This window comes from Anopheles gambiae, chromosome 2 (assembly GCF_943734735.2).
Source record: "Anopheles gambiae chromosome 2, idAnoGambNW_F1_1, whole genome shotgun sequence".
NCBI lineage: Eukaryota > Metazoa > Arthropoda > Insecta > Diptera > Culicidae > Anopheles > Anopheles gambiae.
In genome coordinates this window covers 21,832,940-21,855,457 of record NC_064601.1, presented here as the reverse complement: position 1 = coordinate 21,855,457, position 22,518 = coordinate 21,832,940, and the positions used below count along the sequence as shown (strand labels likewise).

Here is a 22,518-nt window from a genome sequence, read left to right as displayed (position 1 = left end):
AGTAAAGGGCTTCGAAAATCTTCACTGTGAAAACACTGTGCTATGAGGCTATAGTAAAGATAAAGATAAAAAAATAAATAAAATCGCATTGTCGTAGTAGTTTCAGCGATGCATAAAAGCAATGCGAAACTGTACAACAGTAAAAAGGTAAAGGCGGTAGCTTTTATAGCCAAGGATGCTCGATTGGATCCCACCAATAGATGGCGCCACCACCTTTTTGGACTATTTTTGTTAATGTTCCAGCCATTTAGCGTCTGCTAAACGGAGATGTTTAGGATTCATTTTAAACTGAGAGCATGTGTCGTTAACAAACCGTTTTGTTTCAGGCAAAAGGGGCATATTTAAGTTTTATATAAGCTTAGTAAAAATGTAGGAAACATTTAAAGTACAGGTAAATTCATGGTGCTCGTCTGTGAATCGATAGGCTAATGGAAAATCGGTAGAACTACAGCGAAATTGCTAATCGAAGGTTCGGTTATTTCTTTGCAAACGGTTGCAGTGATTTAACTATTATTTAATTTTACTTTCAAAACATTAACCATGATTAATGTATGATAATTTTAGGTTTATTTTGTTCAATGTTTATGTTCACGACAGTGTACCATTTTTGCGACCATCCCATTAATCCCTTAGCCTTCCCGCTTTTACAAACGATGCCACACTCGATAGCAAGATAAGAAATCCCCGTTATCGAACCAGCTAATTCCTAATCAAACACGACTCAAACTACACCGTTCCTTTTCAGCAAAAAAAGAAAAGAAAAAGAAAACGAATCCATCACATTAATTAAACAAAGCCGCGCCCGGCCATTCCCACAGCTCTTGGCATTGTTACCATGTTAAAACCTATGCTAGCGAATGTGTTGCTCTCCTGCTTCCGACAGATGTCATACAGTGCACCGACCGCGTTTCTTCAATTGCAGGCAACCTCCCGTAGACTCTTGAAGGCTGCCACATAACTAATTGTACCTGAACGAACCCGGTTACGGGTAAGCCTCGCCCGTCTTGCTGCGCGCTACGATGCTACGGCACTCTACGCTACTCTATTAAAACCGAATACAGAATGTGTTGTATCTGCGCCTACGCCTCCTAGTGGCAGAATGTTTCGTACACGTTGGCGCCGAGCGTCCGTAGCTTTTCCGAGTGTAGGAAATGCACAATCATCGACGACATCAGGTCCGTCTCCTCGGGCAGTGCGGGCACTAGCCCGTTGCTGACCGTACCGTTAGCGCCCGCGGGCACTGGTGCCACCTTACTCGCCAGTCCGTTCACGATCGGGATCAACTTTGCAAGCGAAATCGTAATTCCGTTGATGTTGGCAATGCTTTCCACGTTCAGGTTCGATTTGGAGTTTTGTTTGCTCGCCCCACTCGACGAGCTCATGTAATAGTCCGCCAGCTTGTCCATCACTTTGGCCAGCCCGATGCTGACGTTCGCAAGACTTACCTCGGTCGATTCCACACTTTCCAGCACGTCAAGCGTTTCCTGGAACATGGTGCTGAACGCACCGTCGACACCGGTCAGCGAGGCGCCCGGATTGGGCAGCGTGTACGTAGCGATACCGTCGATCGGATTGCCCTTCTCATTGTTCAGCGCCATCTCGATCGACCAGAGGAGCGTTTCGGTGTCGGCCAGCGTAAGCTGCTGCTTCAGGCTGTACCGCTGCATCACGGTGGTCACATTCTTGCGAACGATTTCGATCAGCCGATCGATGCCGTCACGCATAAAGTGCTGTATCAGCGATAGATAAGCCGTCTGCACCTCGAGCGATATCGCCTGCTGCTGACTATCCTCGACCGTCGCCTTGTACAGATAGCCGCCGAGGATGTTGATCTGCACCCGCAGCGTAACGGCCAGCATCGAGGCGCCGTACACGAGCGTGATGAGCCGCGTGAAGGCCACGATGCGCAGCTCTTCCCAGAGCTCCAGCTTGTTGTCCGGGTTGGTGCGCAGCTTCGCGAGGATGTCGTCCGTGCTGAGGCTTTGAAACACTTTCTCGGACAGGGCTGGCGACAGGCCCAAAATGGTCTGATTGCAGGTGCGATCCGTACACTCGTAGTGCTGCATGCGCTTCAGCTTTTCGCCAATCTCCTTCGCCTGGCGCTCTTGCAGCTCGCGCAGCTTGTACTGTAACCATTTCAGCAGAAACACGCTGCCACCGATCACAACGCCCGTGGTGATGAATTTCCTCCGGTGCCGGTAAATGAAATCTTTTATGCTCGACCACATTGCGCTGTCTGAAAACGGGGAAGAGGATGGCGATAGTAAAAAACAGTAACAAACAATAAAACCACCTTGTAAACATAGAACGTAATTGAATGATAATGCAGGAATTGGGGTGACAGGGAGATGGATATGTTTCTTACCCGAATGTTGCTGCTTTGCTGCTTTCGGGGTGATTTCACCACCCAAAGGTCAACGGGATCGCCGGGGTAACCGGAAGGTTGCTTTTTTCGCATAGAACGCCTGCAGTGGTGCTGCGTTCTGGGCTGTTTCAAAACACGAGAATCTTTTCGTGTGCGTTTGTTTTCTTTTTCTACGGCAATCGATAGCTGTCAAACGGCTAGCGGCAAATGCAGGGTTCGTATACTCGCTGCAAAGTAGAGCAAATTGCAACCTTTTAAATGGTTTTATTTTAATTTTATCCGTACAACGAATTCATGTTTATGCTAGAAATTATGTTCAAGATGTACCAAAAAATATGTTTTCCATGGATTGGACGACAAAAATGGCCAACAACTTCAAGGCCCTGAAAATTACTTGCTCCCTGCAAAATGAACCGGTTCTCGCAATACATAAACTGAACCGGTTCATTTGTGGCACACGGTTTTTAAATATTGACCGTTGCATTACGATGTAAAGAGACCTTTTTAAATTATTTCCTATTTTAACTAAAAAAATGTTCAAAAAGGAATCAATAGAGTATCTGCTACTCATCAACAGCCTCATTTAAAGCAATAATCTAGTTTTTTTTTCGAGTCGTAGCCGTAATAATGTATTTTAAAATAAATAAAAAATAAATAAATGGTTAAACCAATTAACAATTTTTTTTGTCCAATTTTTATTGTTAAAGATTATTTCACGTGTGTAATATAAATGAAAATCCGTCCAAAATTATAATTAATAAAAAAATTCAAGTTGAAATAAATTAAAATTAGTGGACTGAATGTTTGTAGTAAATTCTATTTTTGTAGCTAATATTAAAGTAAGAAAAAGAGTATCTTTTTAGTTTATATGTGTACAGTTTGTAAACATTGTAAACTGGAAAAATATAGTCAACACTGGTACTCACTGTACATTTTCCTTCGATTTCCCCCAGCGTGATATACGCTTGAGTGTACATAACGTACAAGGATATCACGTATATGACTATTTGAAACAAACGAACAAAATTAAACCACTTATAACAGAAAAAACACAATAGTTTTCACTTGTTTCTATTTTACTAAGTTTATTGTAATTTTTGCTATCTCTTACACCTTAGTACAACCTTATTGATCCACTGGAGTTGAGAAAACTTATAATTATAGAAATCCATCAATTCATTAAACCTTAGAATAGCTTTTCTTTGTGACACAACAAAAAAATACACACACACACACTCATCAATGGAATGGCTCTTCTTCTACGACACAGAGATGCGGGAGTACAGTTTACTAGCCAATAACGGAGATATCGGGGCTTGGAATCGGCTGTTTGTCGTGTGCTCAAGAGTGTGCTCCAAATGCCCGATCACAATGTAAAACGTACATACACTCCTTCTATTTCGCTTGACACAGTTTTACGCATTGCATACGAACATTGACACAAACACACACACACGCGCGCTGAAAACGGTGCGTATAATAGCTGGTTGCTAACAGTTTAAGACGCGAAGGGAATGTAATTTTTATTAAACCAGCACGCACCCCCCCCCCCCTCTCCCCTTCCCCCTCCACCCCATGCATCCCTGGGATGGAAATAGTTCTCGCTGGGGGGTCAGCAGAATTGTGTCACTATAAATACACCGAGCATACGAAGGTATAAGCCTGGAAATACACAGCAATCGCGATCTAACTACACTCAAGAGGCAACATTAGTACAACCGAACGCGTCCGTCTCCGTGGACTTTCCCCTCTTTGCTCTACAATTCTTATTGGGATATACAAGCTGTATACAAAGCAGTTAATGTGAGATGCTTGAAAGTGCTTAAATATGAAGAATGTTTTAAGGCACAGGTTTATAAAATCTCCAATTCGAATCAGCCCCACATTACAATAGCTTCTTCCTAACTCTGTCCCCTCCCCACAGCGCAGAACCTTCCCATTTCTTTCCACGACACCATGCGAACGTTCGCTGAAGTGAAGAATTACAAGGGATCCGTTAAACTGATGGCCATCCGCTTCGAAAGCACCGCCGACAGCTGGATCAGTACGGTCGCCACACGCTGCTCGGATCGCCGGACACTGATTCTTCGCCCCGTCCTTCATCCTGCTGCTGCTGCTGCTGCTGCTCCGACCCGCCGGAATGCTGTGGATCGTCATGGTGGGCGGACAGTAGCGCTGTAAGCGTGTCATTCGCTCCACCGCCACTGTCCTGATGGTGGTGGGCACCGGCAATGCCACCGATATCGACGGCCGTGCCCGCGTGCAGCGTGGAGGCGATCGGGCCGGATGCCACTGATCGAATGCTTGGGCCGGGAAACGAATTAATCGTAAAGCCGTTGTCGGCCGAACCGAAGTAGTGTTCGAACTTGTCGCTGCCCGTACCGTGCAGATGGACGTGGATTTGGTTCTGATTGACGGTGCTGAACATCTGCGGACAGAGCACCATCGGTGGGGGTGGGGGTGGCGCAGGGACAGACGATGGGGCCGGTGCCGCCACCGTAGCCACCGGTGGGTGAAAGCTAACCGGCGACTGGGCGGCCACGGCTAGCGATGAGGCACACCCGCCAGCACTGGCGGCAGCGGCGGCGGCCGGGTGATTGTACTGATGATGGTGATGATGATGATAGCTACCATGATACCCGTTGGTCCATTGGGTGTGATGGGGATAGGACGGGTAGGTGGTGGTGGTGGCGGCCGCTTCCACCAGTTCCCCCGTCTTGGAGACGTACGAGCTGCCACCGGCTGCAAGCTGTCCACCGAGCGGGCCCGTTTGCACCGTGCTGGTACCCGTTGGTGGTGCCACCGCGGCAACTGTCGGTGCGGGGGGTGGTGGTGGTGGTCCAGAAAGTCCGTAATAGTCTTGGTACGGTTGAAGGTTATCTAAAACGACTGGTAAGAGTTACATTTGGGGCTGGTTGAAGTTGTTCGGGAGTGGTAAAGGGTAAAGAAAAGAGGGAATTGTAGTACCTCCGGACGCCGTCAGACTGTAATTGGGATGATCGACCATCGGGCAGGAGTCGTACGCCACGTACGACGGTGGGCTGGCCTGCAGTGGCGAGAAGGTGTTCATGTAGGACGTGCTGGACGGTGCACCGACCAGCCCATTCGTCCAGTCGGTGGCGCTGGTGTAGTCTGCGGAATAGAACGGAAACCGAAATCGAAGAAATCGATGTATGAAATTGGATATACGGAAACCTATCATCACCCGGCCCCCACTGGGTGCATTACTGTACGGGGGTATTATCCGGGCTGCATAAGACGATCCCATTTCCTCATCTCCAGCAAGCTCTCCAATGTATGCAAACCTCTACCGACACCTCTGCACCTGGAGAACGCCTTTGGAGCCTTTGAGAGCCAGAAAGCCTTTCGATTGACACTTTGCTAAGCTATTTCAGGATCCATTCAAAAACCCCGCCCCATCCAGATATGGGCTGGAGGAGTTCTTCATCTTCATCAGCAAACGGTCCAACGGTGCTACCACACAGACAACTCCACGGACATTGCATTCCAAATCGATAATATCCGTCTAATCGTTTTCCATCATCACCGGGCTCGGGGTATGATGAACGAATGCATACCTCATTCGCACATTATCCGGTCGTGCACTTCCGGCAGACATGTGTGGACTTCCGGTCTGTGTGTGTGTGCGTGGACGTACGAGGGGCACCTGCACTTCTAATCGATTTTGGCTTACTTATTCATCCCGAATGCCATCATCAGCCCGAAAGCCTGGGTGCATCCCCACCTTTTTTGCAGGCCAATTTGGAGAGGGGTTGTCATTTTTAGAAAACTAACAGACAACTAAACTGGCCCCCTTCGCCCCCCCCCTCCGCCACCACTCCCCCTTCCTTGGGGGAGCCGTTTGGGGCCAACCAACAGACTACTGTGAGAGTTGGGCAAAGAATTGCTTCGTTACCTTGTGCAAGCAAGCAAGCAAGCAAGCCCACCGAGCATGGCCAACCAGGATCGTGATGAGGTGGATTATTGAAAAGTTAATCACAAAATATGTGCTCACCCTCCCTCAAAACTGTTTGGAAACTGTCTCCAGCATGCGACGCTCAGCAGCAGCAGCAGCGCGTAACTTTTACGCACACCCACCCACTGCTGCTGCTCGGGCTTGGGGATAATTAATTAGTAATTTTGCCTTAAATTGATTGACAATGTTTTGACAATGTTTTGGCAGTGGCAGGGTAATACGCTGAGGGTACCACATCCTACGCGCTTCGGGGTCGAGAAGAGAGACCCAAACCTGGGTGTTTCCGGGCGGAACGTTTCTGTGCCGTGCACGTGCGTGTACGCTACCGAAACACGATGACATCGCGTCTGATTTCCGCCGGATTGATTAATTAAGAAGATTAATTTACTCTTGGCAGTACTCACAGTATGTTGGAGAAGGGTTGGCTCGCGTGTGTAAAACTATTCCACACCGAACACAACGCGAATGATTTATCGTGCCGTTTTTAAGGAAATTATGAAACGAGTTCCTTTGTTTTGCCCCGTAACCGTACGAGTAGCGTGCTCGTGACATATTGGTTTCCACCTTGCCAAAGCACACTTAGAAACCGTTCGCTCTCAGAAGCGCAGCGGGAAGATGATGGGAAATAATTTGGCCCGTTTTTTTGCATCCAATCATCATAGCCATGGCCCGCTACGATCATCTTCGTCAGCGATGCCGTCGATGCCGTCGAATGCGTCGTGCGCAAAAGGAACAAGGGAAATCAATTTTCTTTCCCACCTTTGCACCCATCCTCCCCCCCCCCCCCCCCCCCCGCGTTGCACTGGATACGCCTGACTGGGCGGCTAGCGCGTGATTAACTGCCAAACACGGGTAGTTGTTGCCCTTCACCAAGCAACCAATTTTCCCCCAACAGCTCCACGCGAAACGCCGCGAATGCGCTCGGTGGCGGAAATGAAAGAAATCCCTATAATCGGGCCAAATTGACCGAGAAGAAAGGTCTCTCATCACCTCATCATCATCATCATCGGTCGGCGATCAGTGCTGTCCGATCAATTCGTACGTTTATTTGCATGCGCTCTCATTGATTTTTTGTGCTGTTTGCTGTTTGGCTGCGCGCACCTTACGCGCATTCACGGGCAATGACAGGTGAGTTTGCAATTGCCCCGATGCGAAAAAAGCATAAAATGGATAAAAAGCAATTTACCTCCATATGATGTTGTTGCCGCTTGGTTTCTAATTTTCTGCCACTGCCCCTGCGTAGATTCAAACTTCGCTCAACCGTTGCAAATTGTTATTTTGCAGAACGAGAACAAGTCCCTTGCAACAGAAGCAATTCCCGCTCCAGTGTACAAACGTGCGAATCGTCATCGATGGAGCGATATCTCTCGGCTGCCCTTTTATTGACCCCCCCCCCCCCCTACAGTGCTTGGCCCTTCGTTTTACATAACCATAATTCACCACAATTAAAACGTTTGTGCCCGCTTTTGCCCGTAGAGCGTGCCGTAACCGTATCGGACGGCGTTGCCCTGCTTCCCTCAAAAAGTTCAAAAAACACTTTTAACAAATCGTCCAAAATGTCAATGTTAGTAGTGCTCTCGCTCGACGCGCCCTTCTCTCACAGCAAAGGCGCTTCCCCAAACCCCCTTCCCTGCCTTCTAAACAACAACAACCGGATGAGAACACAGAAACACGCGCACGTTACCTGAAAACGCGAGATTAGGTTTGTAATCACTGCTCGATTCGGCACTGGTATTGATGGCCATATTGCCTCCTCCTCCACCTCCACCACCGCTGCCATGATGATGATGATGATGATGGTGATGTGGGTGATGGGTATGAAGATTCGTGGTGCTACCAGTACTGCTGACGGCACTGTAGTTGACAGACGAGGATTTGCCGTTTCCGTTCCCGTGTCCGGTGCCAGCGGTACCACCACCGCCCAAGCTGCCGGTCGATCCTGTGCCGAGACCGTTACTGCCAAGTCCGCCGCCGTTGTTGTTGTTGTTGTTGTTGCTGCTACTGCTGCCGGTGTTGCTCCCGCCAGTACCACCGAACGAGCCCGGTCGCCCCGGGTAGTGATGATGGTTGAACGCGGGCTGCTCCAAAAACCGATGCAGCGGCGGTGGACGCATCTGCGGCATATCTGTTGAATTGGAAACACAGTACACAATCAGTGTGTGCAAAAGCCGAGCAAAAAGAGACATAGACACAGAGACAAACAGCAAACCCTTCACACCCCCCCCCCCCCCCCGCGTGACCGTGGCGGTGTGGTTTGGGGATTAGATAAAGAACCGCCGGACTCCCACCGGACTGGCCCGGGAACGGCCGGTGATGAATCCTGAAGTACACACAGGAGCACACCAACAAAATAAAGAGATCTCATGTTACTGCCCCACCATCGTTTGGGAATGCGACTTCTTGCAAACGGTCACATCTACCGTGCGCCCACCACTGCCGAAGACAGCAGCGACACAGCAGCGTCCTGTGGACCAGAGAGGACACATGCACACACGCAAAATTGAGAATATAAAAGGGAATTCGGTTGCGGTTACGCTTGCGGGAAGCGAACGCCGAGCCCCTGAGTGAAGGGATCATTAGCTGAGGACGAATCTCTCTCTCTTTCTCTCTTCTTCTGCCATTTAGTGTGCCTTTTTGTGTGTAAGGGAACATTTTTTTGTTGTTTCACTTCTACTGCATCCCATTCCCCCAAAATGGGAGATGCAGTTTTGGGCGCTGCACATCCCAGTTTGGGGTTCCGTTTGCCCGAGAAGCCGAGTGTGCCCGTATGCGACGGCTATGCGACATGATATTGAATGACTCGCATTTATTTTTACGTTTCCTATATATCGTCCCCGCTGGCCCAGGACGACGGCGTTTTTTGGGGCATCATAGAACACAGCACAGCAGCCTGCAACAACGAATCCTTTGAGCTCGGTGCGATGCTCTGCGCCACGCCGTACGGAACGACATTATGTAATTGTGTGCTCTAATTGGCTTTCACCAGGCACACCCGCCCGGTGCCATTTGGGCTGCTTTGCAACACTGGGGAGGCCGACAATGGAGCCTCGTCTTTAAGCATCGTATTGCAGTTGCTCACCAGCATCGTTCGACGGTATCGACTTTTGTGCGATGCGTTTGTGTTTGCTTCGAGGCTAATAAATATTTTTATGGCCCCTCCACCTAGCCCCCTCCCCCCTCCCCCGCGCTTTCCCCAACAACAGACAACGGAAGCCTTGCGACCCATGGCACGCTCTAACTATCGGTTTCGAATCCATACCCGTTCGGGCCGGTTTGTTAGATTTTCCGCTACCACCGTGTGGCGTGTTTTTACTGCCAAAGCCTTCTTCGTTTGAAAGGAGAGAAGAAAACGGAACCACCAATGCCGAGAAACGCACGGCTCCACATGAAAGTCCCACATGTGCCACTGTCGCACGGGAAGTTGTCAATGGAACTGCTGTGCCCAACATTGTCCAACATTGTTACGATATGGGAGAGGACTTGAATGTCACTTAAACATCCATAAATACTAGTTCCAATGAGCAAACGGTACGCACCAGCCGACACACACCAGACCAGACCGGGGGGTTCTAAATCACTTACAAAACAACTAATTCCCAGTCGCCCAGTCGGGCGGGGGAAAAAGGATCGTAAAATTCCCATTAATTGAACTGCTGCTTCCGCTCAAGCACACACACACATACACACACACACGCACTCGTTCTTCAGCTCTTCAGCTACCCGCGTGTTCCACGTGTTAATCGGGCCACGTGTTGCAAAAGGCATTAGCCCGTCCGAAGCTAATCATAGCCTGTCAAAGCAAGGCCTGCTTGATTTCTGTGCTCTGCGTACGCGTGGGTTTCGTGGGTTAATAATTGAAATCATTTTACCTCTCCCTCCAATGAGTCATGATCACACCTTGCGCCTTTTGCTACTGCTACATACTAGCCCTACAGTTAGCGATTGCCTTACAATAACTTATTGTATTAGACAATGTACAACTGTAGTTAACCTTTTCGCTTATCCAGCCTCCATATCGCTTCCGAACCTGCGATACACGTCTCCCGAGTGGTCGTTATCCACGGTCACTCGCTAACACCACACACATATCTGGGCAGCGGGGAACGGGCATGAGGCAAGCGTTGTACCGTGAGAATTTTTCTTACACCCTTACCATACTGGGCAGGCACAAACTTGTCTGGCCAGTGGCAATGGTTATGGGGCAAAAGGGATATGATATGGGGTAAGTGAAGTAGAGGACGGGTCGCGACGCCACTCTTATTCTTATCCCGCCGGCCGTCGTGCTTAACTGATAAGCATGAGAGGAGAGAGGGAAAAACAAAACACACACCCAACCGGGGCCCAATGTCGAGACGCGCGTTCACCCCACCCCGTTCACCGATAAGGCGCGGGCGAAACCGAGCGGGCGTACCGATATCTGTTTTGCGCCGGAGTTCTCAAGCCCGCCGTACAGAGAGCAGTTCTGCATGCACCACCATCAACCACACACAAATAACCCCCCCACCGTTGTTCCGTTCGCAGTCTGTGCGGTTTGGGTGTTAGAAGGGGTTGAGATAAAAGTACCGTCTTAACAAAGATGTTTGTCGCTGATAGTTTGGACACGGTTCGGAATGCTGCGTGAATTCGAACGACTGAACGCTGATTGTTTGTGAGTGTTGATCTAGAAACTTCAGCTAGAAGGTTTACATTTGAATGTATGAGTTTAAAAATTCAATTGATTGCCATAGTTACATGCCATTGGATTCCCTATGTTCAACCATCGCAGCAGGTAAATCAGATCTATAAATGACATGACAGTTGAAACAGGACTTCATTCTTCAAACTTCATTGACCAAAGCCAAAAATAGTATTTCAATCATTATGTTTTTATCTTATTGTTTACTGTTCTATTTAGTGGTGGGAGCTTGGAATCAGACCTACCCGATCCCGGTTTCGTGTTCGAAATCAATTCCGGAGCCGATCCGATGTCGATTCCGGAGCCGATTCGGCAGTCGATTCCGCAGCCGATTCCGGAGCTGATTCCGGAGTGGAATCCGGTGCCAATTCCCGAGCCGATTCCGAGGTTGACTCCAGAGCTGATTCCGGAGTCGATTCCGAAGTTGACTCCAGAGCCGATTCCGGAGTTGACTCCGGAGCGAAATCAGTCCGGGAATCTCCATAAGAATGGATCTTTTACAAGTAAATTTTGATTTTTTTTGCGGTTATCAATACGTAATATGGTTGGACCCAAACGCCTATTTTTATAGCAATGACGAAACTGACTCCGTTTGGAAGCCGATTCTAATTTAGAAGCCAATTCCGATTCGAGAGCCGATTCCGGAACCGATTCCGGAGTCGATTCCGATTCCGTAGCCGATTCCTGAATGGATTCCGGACCTACTATCCTACTACGCTACTATCCGGAATCGATTCCAGAAAACTGCGGAGCTAGCCGGAATCGGTTCCGACAAAAACTTCATTTTTCCCATCACTAGTTCTAATATACAGGTGAGAGAGAGTATTCCTTCACTTTTTCTTAGAGCGTTTCTACATACACCGAGAATGCAGCTGAGAAAATAACTGACAGCATGCTTTGACAGCGACTGACAGCATTTTCGGTGAGAGAATTCTCCTCGGCATGCAAAGAACGATGGAGCTGAGAAAAAATTAAATTGGCAGTTTATGGCGAACGATCAATTATAGTTTGCATTTTGCCGTCTAAAATCGTAGAAATATTATTAAAAAGTAAAAGAAACTTTTTTGAATTCATTTTAGCGATTAAAATGTATTTTTACAACATAATTTTAAAAAGTCTCATCTCGGCGCTTTCCGGAGCTTCTACACACGCCGGCGTGAGAAACCGGTTGTCAATTCTCTCACAGCCATCTCTCAGCTGCAGTCTCGGTGTATGTAGAAACGCTCTATAGGAAGTGAACTTTATATGACAAGCTCTATGGCACGGACTTTTTGGGCGGTCTCGTTGAAGAACCCCTGAAAACCCCTGTAAATAGTAATGGTAATTTGTTATGGTAGGTAATAATTGCGTGTATGGTAATAATACTGCACAATGTTCAATAATCGGCACATTTTCCAACACGCTCAAGCGAGGTTAATTCAAGGTATTTGTTATCAGTTTAGCTACATGGCAGGTCAAATTAATTGGGAACCAACAAATATCAGTTCGAAACAAATATTGAGTTATTATAGCTGAACTGAAAGCATCGTTTTCAACAAGTCCTTCCTTCTGCTTTGCCAGTTGCACAATACAGTTGGTTGTAATAAACTCTCCAAGATCTTCAATTATTTAATAAACGTTAAATTAATATTCTAATGCAATACTTTTGCAAAGAAAGTTCATTTCGATCACAATTTTAACTGATTCTTCTGTCGTTGACTAATTCAACTGTTTCTTCCCTAGCCATGCGTTGCATATTAGTTCTCCTTAAAAGTCAGACTAATTAGCACACTGTTAACAGTTTAATGATACATTTTACACTATTTTACTGTTCAATTCAGTTGCACCTACTCGTCCGTGATCGGTTAAATCTTTGCGTTAATCACAATTAAAGTACTTCTTTCTGTTCTTCCCTTTATACACTGCATTCTCTTTCTATGTCGTCATATTACACAGGTTGTACCGCCATTCACACAACCCCAAACCAATACCCTCCGGCTCCAGCTCCTAATGCAGCTCAACTTACTCGTTTTCGATCGCGGCTCCCGTGGACCGTCCACCGTCACCTTGATCGCCTTGCAGTACGTGGTGACCTGTGGCATCGTCGTACAGATCGTGATAGTAAGCGTAAAACTTTTCCCTGTAAAGAAAACAAAAATTTAAAAAAAAAACAGAAGAAACATCCATTAATGAAAATGCTGGTATTTAAATCAACTTGTCCACTTGTATGATGATGATGATGCACCACCATTGCCGTATCCGCACGCAGAACACTTCAAAGTGAAACGGTGTCACCGTTTACCTAGACAAAAACCCCGTACAATCCCGTGCAGTCGATCTTCAGAGGCCCAGCAAATGGCTGTGCTGGGTGCCCCTATTTGCTTGGCCAATCCTCGCTCCCTTCCTTCCCCCGATTCCCTAAGCTCGCATTCTGTTTTGACTCTTTGTTTGCAAACTTTTGCCACCTTTTTGGTTCGGAAGATTACACCGATCTTCCACCAACCAGCAATAAGAACAACAACTCTCTCTCACATTCACACACTAAAATGCGCAACATATTAAAAATGTAATCCGCTTTACGAACCAGTCCCACTACCGGTGCCCACCCACCAAGGGGCTTTGTGCGAACAAAAGCAAAAACGAGAGATAAGTATGTAAAAGATTATTATGATGCTGTTTTTGCGTTGTCCATTTTCCTCCTTTTGTATGTGTGTGTGTGTATGTGTGCTCCATGTTTACCGTGCCACCGCAAATGCCCGGTCCGGTTGACAAAACTGGCCGCAAGATTTTTCGGAAGAAGGGTAAGGGTGTTTCCCGTGAGGGGGTTTTCGAGGTGAAAATGATGGAAAAGTTAAAGCGAAACCAGTGGGAAACAAACGCGACGGGAAGGGGGTCAAGCCGTCGTTTCGGAGGGGAAGGGGAGGGGGGGGGGGGGTTGTGGAGGGAAGCTGTTAATGAACTTATTATGCTCTTTCGGTGACCATCATCGCATTTTCCCTGCTGCTGCTGCTGCTGCTGCTGCTGCGCTCCCTATGTCAAACAGTCCCTTACCCCAGAAGCCTTCCCTTTAAATGTCACGTGCAGATAGGATCTGGCTAACGGGGGGAGGGGGTCCATGGTGTCCTTTAAGAACACTAACCCACCCACCCAACCCGACCCACCCGAAAGCGTGGTGGGTGGCCTTAATGGTTTGACGATACAATTAAAACGAGAGCCCGGCGCCCGAACACACGCGTGCACTGCCGTGGACAGTCGGTAGGGCAGCAGCAGCAGCAGCAGCAGCAGCAGCAGCATAACAGCAGCAGCAACAACAACCATCATCCGACGAAGGCAGCATAAAATTAAATTTTGTCCAGCTGCGCCAGTGATTGGGTGGCAGTGTAACATGCGAAAACAATGCTGCTTATGATGCGCGTTTGGTTTGTCCCGCTCCCCGGCAAACCGTCCTCCTGTCCCCCCGAGTGACGTCAGGGACACAATTTAAAGTCATCGATCAAGCCGTTCAAAAATGTTACTCCCAAACCGAAATCAGTTCAACAATTAATTTACATTCTACATTATTTTTTGTTGTTCCACACGCGGCCATTAAACTATCTCTGCCCTTCCGTCTCCCTTCCGTCCGTTCTCGTTCCCTCATCGGTGTGCCTGGGTCTGAGGCCTGGACACAATAGCACCGGCGGTTCACTCGCATCTTTCTGATGCATGCCGCCGCCGCCACCATAAACATGATTTAACCGACAATTTAAATGTATTAAAGGCATATTAACACTTCGTTTTAACGATTCTGCCTTAACCTTTCGCGCGCGCATTTCGGTTGCGCAAAATATCGTTCCTGCCTTGGTCGGGCCTGTGCCTTTGTGTTGCTTTATCCGAAAGGTGTTCTCTTCAGGGTTGGAGGGTTTTTAGAGTTTGCAACACAAACACACACACACTGCCAATAATTTATGTTCAGCCGTGTGTTGCAGTTGGGACCCGGCACCCGGTGGCTGCTGGCAAAAGGTGGGGTGCTGCTCGTGAACTGTACGCTCGTCGGCTGCAGTCGTCCTGCTCCGGGTTCGAGCTGTGAACCTCAGGCTTCCCTCAGAGTGAGAAAGAGTCCCTGCGAGAGACGGTGTGGTCCGGCCACAGCGTCTACAGCTACAATGTTGTGTCCCTTTAATGTCTTGCGCCGGGTGATGTAGGATTTCGAGCTTGGGCCTGGGATAGGTGGCGGTGGGGGGGGGGGGGCGAGATGTTTTGTGGCGCACTTTAGTGGTTACCCTTCGCTTACACCCCCTGGAAAAGCCCCCTGGAACCGCCCTCGCGCTGGGGTTTGCTTTCACCGATACCGCTTCTGCGACACGTTCGAACCCATCCATCGTCCGACGGCTTTATGACACATTTTGTGTAATATACTTGTTTATAGCCATATCCCAGGACAGAAAAGGGGAGATCATCCCATGAGGACCCGGACCGGTACACCGCGCGCGTCAAGACGTCTCGTGGAGGTGTGGGAAAGGGACAACACAACACACAAAAACACCTTCCCGGAGGAACAGCACACAAAATAGCACCGTCGGCAGAAGGCAGCAAGCGACAGAACACAAAGCACCCAGAAACACGATCATAACACGCTGGATATGCGCACACGGCCCCTTTAGATAGATCGATGCGATGATCGTAAATAAGAAAACAGTGCCTAACATCCTCATTAATATTAGCTCGGGCGATGAAAAGATCCTCCTCGTCCGCTCTCGATGAACCGTTCGCGATGAACCTCGCTTATTTGTTTGTTGGATGATGTTCGGGGCTGGTTCGGGGTAGAAAATTAGCCGCCGCACCCGATTCTAATCGGCTCAAGGACTCGTGGCTCAACGCGCGTCCACCCTCCTTTACAATGCCGGGCCCTGGCCGGAGAGGATTTATGCAGATAAAGGCTGGCCAGCGGATGAGCGATGGGTCGATTGCCTTTCTGTATCGGGCCTTATTTTCCACAGACAGACAGACGTACGGTCGTCGTCTTTCTTGAATTGAGACGACGAAGACGACGAACCCCTTCCTCTCGGCCATGCAACATCAAAGCGGGAATCTTCTCCCCCGCCCAACCGACCAACCGGGACATAATGAGCTAAGAATGAAGTTATCTCGGCCTCGGCTCGTGACCTCTTTTGTTGAGATTGAGAAAGAGAGCGACAAACAACAACAAAAAACAGAACAAATGAGACGAACCCTGCGATTTTATTAATGACGCGTGTCGGAAGTATTTGTCGAGACACCTGGAGAGGGGGGGGGGGAATTCATCAAAACCCTCTCGGTCCAAAATCTGCCGCCGGGCACTGTTCGGCACCTACGGCCCCGAAGCGTGCAGCGATTTATCACGCGATGAATAAAGGTACAGGAGAGAGAGGCCGTGCTTGCCGGTACATACGCGCCTTTCCGGAGCGCGCTGGATCGCTGGAAACGTGGAACTGATCTGTTTGTTTCTCCCGGTGCCGGGATCTGGATCTCAGGGCCTGATAAATTGAAGCAGGCAAGAACATTCCAGTACCGTGCACACGTCGCCGGCCCAGTCCTATGGTTACCCCTTACACGCCAAACCCCATCACGCATATTCTAGCGTTCAGGGTGTCTCCAACGGTGTAGCTCTTGGCCACTCTCTATCTCCCTCTCTCTGTCTCTCTTTCACACACACACACACATTCTCCAACAAGTATCGAGCGAGGGTAATGTGATCGCTTGAAGCGTCCTAGAAACCATAGGAACGAACCCGAACAGGAAGCCTGCTGCCTGATCTGTCTGCGAATGTCAAACTCTTCCCGTACCCGAAACGTCAGCAGGAACTTGTTGCTATCGGTTACACCTCACCGAGCAACAGTATCGCTACCAGCAGCAACAGCACAAGCAATGATGCTCCTCTACCGCCGTTGCATCCAGCCGAACAAGGTGTTGCTCGTGCATCTTGAAAGCGTTTTGCCCTAAATTAATGGCGAATAACACTGCCATGTGTTGGAGAAGAATTGGAACAATGAGCGATGCTGGAAGGTTCTGAAAAGAATTGCAGAACAACACAAACGCCTGCCTTTCTTTTTCTTCTAATCGACTGCCCAGGCCACACATCACTCGCACAAAATGCGAAGATAACAGATGTACTTCGGCGCATGCATGCATGCATGCGTCATATCGACACTTTGGAAATGCACCTCACCGGTCTAGGCATGGGACAATTGTGCGAGACCTATGCCGCACACTCAGTTCATTATAGTGTGCGGTTGATCGCCGCACGCGAAAAAGTGAACGGGTAGGTCTTCCGCACGCATACAGAACTAACTGAAATGTGCTCTGAACAAGATGCAAGATAACTGTCGGTGTCATAGACTGAACGAAAAAAAAACATTCGTTTTGGGTCGGCAGAATTTGTTTCACACAACGACACAAGAAGATCGATCGCACTTTGCGCGAGAAAGAATGCACATATTGCTAGCGTGGTCAGATTGATCAATCGCACACAGCCGCACAAAAAGAACTCTTGCCGCACACTGACCCCTGAGTGAGTGCTGAGTGAGAAAGAACACTCATAGCCGATGGGTCATTCGCACACAGCCGCACGCATGTTTGGTTGGGTCAGTCGCACACATACCGCACGCGTGTTCAGTTGGGTCAGTCGCACACTACCGCACAAAAAGAACTCTTGCCGCACACTGCCGCACACGCGTTCTGTTAGTTCGGTCGCTCACTGCTGCACGCGTATTCAGTGGGGTCAGTCGCACACTACCGCACCAAAAGAACTCTTGCCGCACACTGCCGCACGCGCGTTCAGTTAGTTCAGTCGCACACTGCCGCACTCGTATTCAGTGGGGTCAGTCGCACACTACCGCACCAAAAGAACTCTTGTCGCACACTGCCGCACGCGCGTTCAGTTAGTTCAGTCGCACACTGCCGCACTCGTATTCAGTGGGGTCAGTCGCAGACTACCGCACCAAAAGAACTCTTGTCGCACACTGTCGCACGCGCGTTCAGTTAGTTCAGTCGCACAAAAAGAACTCGTTAAGCGCACAGCAACATAAAAGAGAAAGCTTGTAGATTTTACTCGTTTAGATCAGCTTTCGTTACAAATCAACTTAAGTATATACAGTCTGTACTCGAGCTACGTTTTCTAAGTTCTTGTGTGCAATACTTAATTGGCTCAAAGGATTCTCAAATGCAAGATAAATTACTGTTTTACCAAAAATTTGAGAGCCTCTTAAAAACCAGAAATTTTCAAATTTTCTGCATGAATTGTTATACATAAATGGTTTAATGTAAAAACCTAGTTACCTAGTTATGCATGAACCGCGTATCTCGGACTGACTGTATTTATAATTAAAAATGCAGCATTAAAAGCAAAATTTTCTGTTCTTGCATTAAAATCTCGATAAAAGAAACATGATATTTTTAAAAATGGTACTTAGCTCCAATTGAGCGACTGACCTACCGCACGCGTTCAGTTCATCATACTGAACGAACTACATCGCACGCGTTCACTGAAAAGAATCAAATTGCCCAAGCCTACACCGGTCACGCCAGTAGCAGCAACAGCAGTAGCAGCAGCAGCAGCAGACCCGTGTTTCGCCAAAAGGTGCACCGAATTCGTTATAAAATATAATTGCAATTCTTACGATGAATGGTGTGTCATAATTATCAATGCTTAGACCATATGGTCCCGATACGCACACACAAACACGCACGACTAAAGGAAGAAATATGGACAAGGGGCGAGGATAGAAGGGAAAGAGATTGACTGGCTTACCTCGTCCGCTGCGGCCCACAAACCGGAGATCGTTGAATTTGGCCACCTGATTGCGCATCACGGCGGTGCAGTTGCGCAGCTCGGCACAGAAGTTCTCGTCGTTGCCGGCCCGGATAGTGACCATCGTGCCGTCGCTGACGTCCCCGAGCGAGATCACCTTGAAGGCGCTCGGGAGCGTTTTGTTCGAGCGCCAGTGGTTCGGCAGGGCGGAACACAGGAAGTACGGACTGTCGGTGCGAACTGCAACGAGGGAAGGATAGGGAAGCAATCATTATTATTAGCCAAAGAGGGGGCACGACCCGACCCGACGATTGGGTGCGATTTGGGAACGGGAACACTTGCCACCGCTTGCCCGACTGGCCGGACCAGGTAATTGTTGGGCTAATAGTTGTGGCTCACAACTTGCCAGCGTATTGGAACTGTATTGGAACCAAAGGTTTCAATGATCATTTTACCACCCCTTGGCACTAGGTGGACAATGATTGATTGGATAATAGGAGATGTTTAATTACACGTTACCAATCAAGTTCTTTAACGTTTTATATTTGAATTGTTATATTAAATTATGTTTGAATCAGAAAGCTTTTATCAGTTGTTCTATGGTCTATGTTCAATTTATTGTAGCGAAAATATCTTGTGATCCTAAATAAAAGGTTTTTACCTAGGCGGAATTTGAAATCTCTCAACAAAAAGATAAAACACCACTTTATTTGTAGAGGTAATATTAATTGTTTGGTGCTTTGTTGTATTTCATACACTTTACATCAAAATATGGCATAATGTATACCAAAAGAAAGAATATTCCTTTTTTCGACTGTAACAGGACTATAAAAGAATGATATGTAATAATATGTTACAAAGTAAACGTTTAATTTGCTGCATAAAAAGGTCCCCGCTGCGTTCTGGGTGAAATTAGAATATCAGCGGAAAATAGCAAAACAGTATGTTGATTATGACTTTTTTTTTGTATAAAACGTAGTTATTAGTCGAGGATTTGAATATTCTTTCATAAGGTACGTATATCTGGGTCATTTTTTGGCATGATATCAGTTTGTGAAATGTTCGATCCGTTAACGAAATGGACCTTAATTTGTATTACAAAATGCGAATAAAATAATCTTTTTTATTTTTATCAAAAAAAGAGCGATGATATCATTTTTCCACTTCTTTTTTATCATTTCCTTTCCTTTTGTGAATAAAACACCGAAACACACACACACACAGACACTTACAAAGTTGATCGTTTTCTCGCATGTGATCGATACCCGATCACACACGCACAAAAACTGCGTCCATTCAGAAATAGTTTCCAGTCACCAAAAAAAAAACAAAAACAGAAAAAAATCCAACAAATTCTTACACTTTCCCATCAAACACACATCCCTATGGGTGTATGGGGGGGGGGGGGGAGGGAGAATGGGTAGCATTTCCTTACCACTTCGAAAGAGGTATAAATTACACCTGATGATCCGGTCCCGGGACCGGTGGAAAACAACCTTCATTCTGAAAAAAAAACAACCAACAAAAGCCTGATGCAGTGTCTCAGCTACTGCCGAAAAAAAAAAGACTATCCTCAATTTGGTGTCTCACTATCACTGGAACGCTTCCAACCGTATCAGCACCACGACCAAGCAAACCCAAAAAAACGGCCCAAGTCGTGTCGGTGACGTCGGAAAGCCCATTCGATGGACAGAGAGACAGAGGGGGAAAAAAGGGTGCTCCATTGAGAAATCGAATAAAAAATCCAACACCCCCTTACCCCCTCTCAACGAACCGATCACCATCAGTCGTGTAATCCTATCCGAGGGGGCCCCGGATCGAAACGATCGAACGAACGCCGTAGAACAATATTTAAGGCTTCTATCGGCAACGGCAATACACGGAGAGATGCTGCGGTATCTAATGAAACGTACCGGAGGCCGTACCCAACCCGACCGGCCCTCCTGGCCCCGCGGCGTTTGGTTCGAAATTATGCATGAGTGCACGATCACCTCCCGCCTGTCCACCTTTCGCTTGGGCCGCTCGAGCCGCGTATGAAAATCTAACCCAGCGCGCTGGATCAAATTGCCCCGTCGGTGTGCCCTGCCCTGCCCTGGCTGGGATGCCGATTTGCCGCCTCAACTACTCACCGAGCTCGCCCGGGTACTGCTGTTCGGCCTCCATCACCATCCGCTCCATCCAGCGCAGATCGGCCGGGATGGCATTATCGTCCGTGGCGTGGCTGCCGCCGTTGTTCTGGGACGGTTGCAGCACGCCCGTGCCGCCGCTGTTTCGACAGCTGCCGCCCGGCTGCGTCCCTGCGTCGCCCCCGCTGGTTGCCGTGCCCGTCTCCAACATTCCGGTGCCGGCGGTCTGCTTCCTTCGGCACCGTGGCCGCTCCGTGGTGGGCGTTCCCGGCAGCAGACTCGCTGATCGCAATCCGCACGTCACCAAACTCATCGAGCGGTTCCGATCGACACTGCATCGATGCACCCGGACCGGTGCATCCACACAGCACACGCAAACGACGGGGGGGTTTCTTCTCTTCCTAACTTGAACCAAAAAGTATCAAACGGCGGCCGAAAACAAACTCCTTTTTCTTTTCTCAATCAGCACTCAGCAAACGCAAAATCAATGGAAATATTTAATTACACACGAGTTGGTCGAGATCACTATTGGCGTCAAAGCACATAGACACACACACACACACAGCACCAGCGCACACTGACGGCACAGATCACAACGGGCATCTGCATTCCAATCGAGCACCGCTTCTCACGGCAGCAGCATCCGAGCTGGCGTGGAATTTTATTCGCTTCATTCAATAACTCCGCTCGTGCGAACTAGTCACTAAGACGCTGTCGTTGCTGCTGCTGCCGCACAACCGTGTACCTATTTCTTCATTCACTCGAAGACGACGATGACGATGACGAACTTAATACCCTGATCGCTTGATCAAGCGTGAAATCGGGAACGCGCTGGATTAACGTACACTCGTACGTTGGATTAACGTACAAAAAAATGGCACAACGCACACAACACGGACAACGCGAATCGTATTATTATTCGGTGCGTTTAGTTTTATATTTATACGGTTGTTTCTGCTGCTTCTTCTTCTTATTCTTTTTGATACACAAACTCCACCAAACGTATGCACTTTGCACTCGACCGATCACGGTACGATCCGTTGCTAAGAATCCGGGTGGGAAAACGGCAAGCGACCGTGTCTGCTCTCTCCACGCACACGCACACGTGCTACACGGAGCAAAGTCAGCGCGAAAATGAACTGTTGCAGCAGCATCAACGCTGGCGCAACCGCGAGAAGCAGCTGATTTCGGTAGGTCCGGTCGGGTCGGGTACCGCGGGGACCGGGTGGTTGCCGATGCCGATGCGGCGGTATGTGATTCAAGCTACACACTCGGTCGTCGTTTCACTGCCACCGAGCTAATCGTGGAACGTTTAATAGCACAAAGAACACATTTTGTAATGATACTAATAATACGATTAATGTGTTTGTGTTACACGAAGAATATTATTTTAAAATAGTGTTGGAATAGATGTTTTTTTTTTAGATTAATTGTATGAGAAATTTATTCTTGTGCTTTTTAAACTAACATTTAGGGCTTCTTTTTATGTTAATATTATTTAAAAGCTAAACCATTCAATCTCTTATGTAATGACCTTGTTAAATATTTTATGAATTACTAAAAGGATGTTTCAGAAAATTTGAATTTCAGGGGCTAAGAGAGAGGGTTAAATGATCTCATTTCAATAATGTG

The 22,518-nt window shown here is 48.0% G+C and overlaps 2 protein-coding genes across 3 annotated transcripts; both read right to left on the bottom strand.

Annotated features, from left to right (window-relative positions):
• Nucleotides 1-518: 518 nt before the first annotated feature.
• LOC1273455 (peroxisomal biogenesis factor 3) lies at nucleotides 519-2,563 on the bottom strand. The gene is made up of 2 exons (XM_312432.6): nucleotides 2,366-2,563; nucleotides 519-2,236 (listed from the first exon to the last, which is right to left on the bottom strand). Exon 2 carries the CDS (start codon nucleotides 2,226-2,228, stop codon nucleotides 1,089-1,091), a length of 1,140 nt encoding a protein of 379 aa, XP_312432.3. The 5' UTR covers nucleotides 2,229-2,236; nucleotides 2,366-2,563; the 3' UTR covers nucleotides 519-1,088.
• An 860-nt stretch (nucleotides 2,564-3,423) lies between these two features.
• LOC1273456 (protein lozenge) lies at nucleotides 3,424-22,136 on the bottom strand. 2 transcript variants are annotated; one of them, XM_061651005.1, is made up of 6 exons: nucleotides 20,890-22,136; nucleotides 18,761-19,000; nucleotides 13,022-13,135; nucleotides 8,026-8,466; nucleotides 5,333-5,497; nucleotides 3,424-5,254 (listed from the first exon to the last, which is right to left on the bottom strand). In XM_061651005.1, exons 1-6 carry the CDS (start codon nucleotides 21,197-21,199, stop codon nucleotides 4,407-4,409), a joined length of 2,118 nt encoding a protein of 705 aa, XP_061506989.1. In that variant the 5' UTR covers nucleotides 21,200-22,136; the 3' UTR covers nucleotides 3,424-4,406. The 2 variants fall into 2 exon arrangements, with proteins under 2 accessions (XP_061506989.1, XP_061506990.1); XM_061651006.1 differs by having other exon boundaries at nucleotides 3,424-5,245; nucleotides 20,890-22,115.
• Nucleotides 22,137-22,518: the final 382 nt, after the last annotated feature.

What these genes read in the sequence shown, in the direction of transcription:
- LOC1273455 (XM_312432.6), bottom strand. Translation starts at nt 2,228, where the DNA reads ATGTGGTCGAGCATAAAAGATTTCATTTACCGGCACCGGAGGAAATTC.
- LOC1273456 (XM_061651005.1), bottom strand. Translation starts at nt 21,199, where the DNA reads ATGAGTTTGGTGACGTGCGGATTGCGATCAGCGAGTCTGCTGCCGGGA. An exon ending in GCAGTACCCGGGCGAGCTCG is followed by an intron (nt 19,001 to 20,889) that starts GTGAGTAGTTGA and finishes CCCTCGTTGCAG; the next exon opens with TTCGCACCGACAGTCCGTAC. An exon ending in ACCTAATCTCGCGTTTTCAG is followed by an intron (nt 5,498 to 8,025) that starts GTAACGTGCGCG and finishes TCTATTCCGCAG; the next exon opens with ACTACACCAGCGCCACCGAC.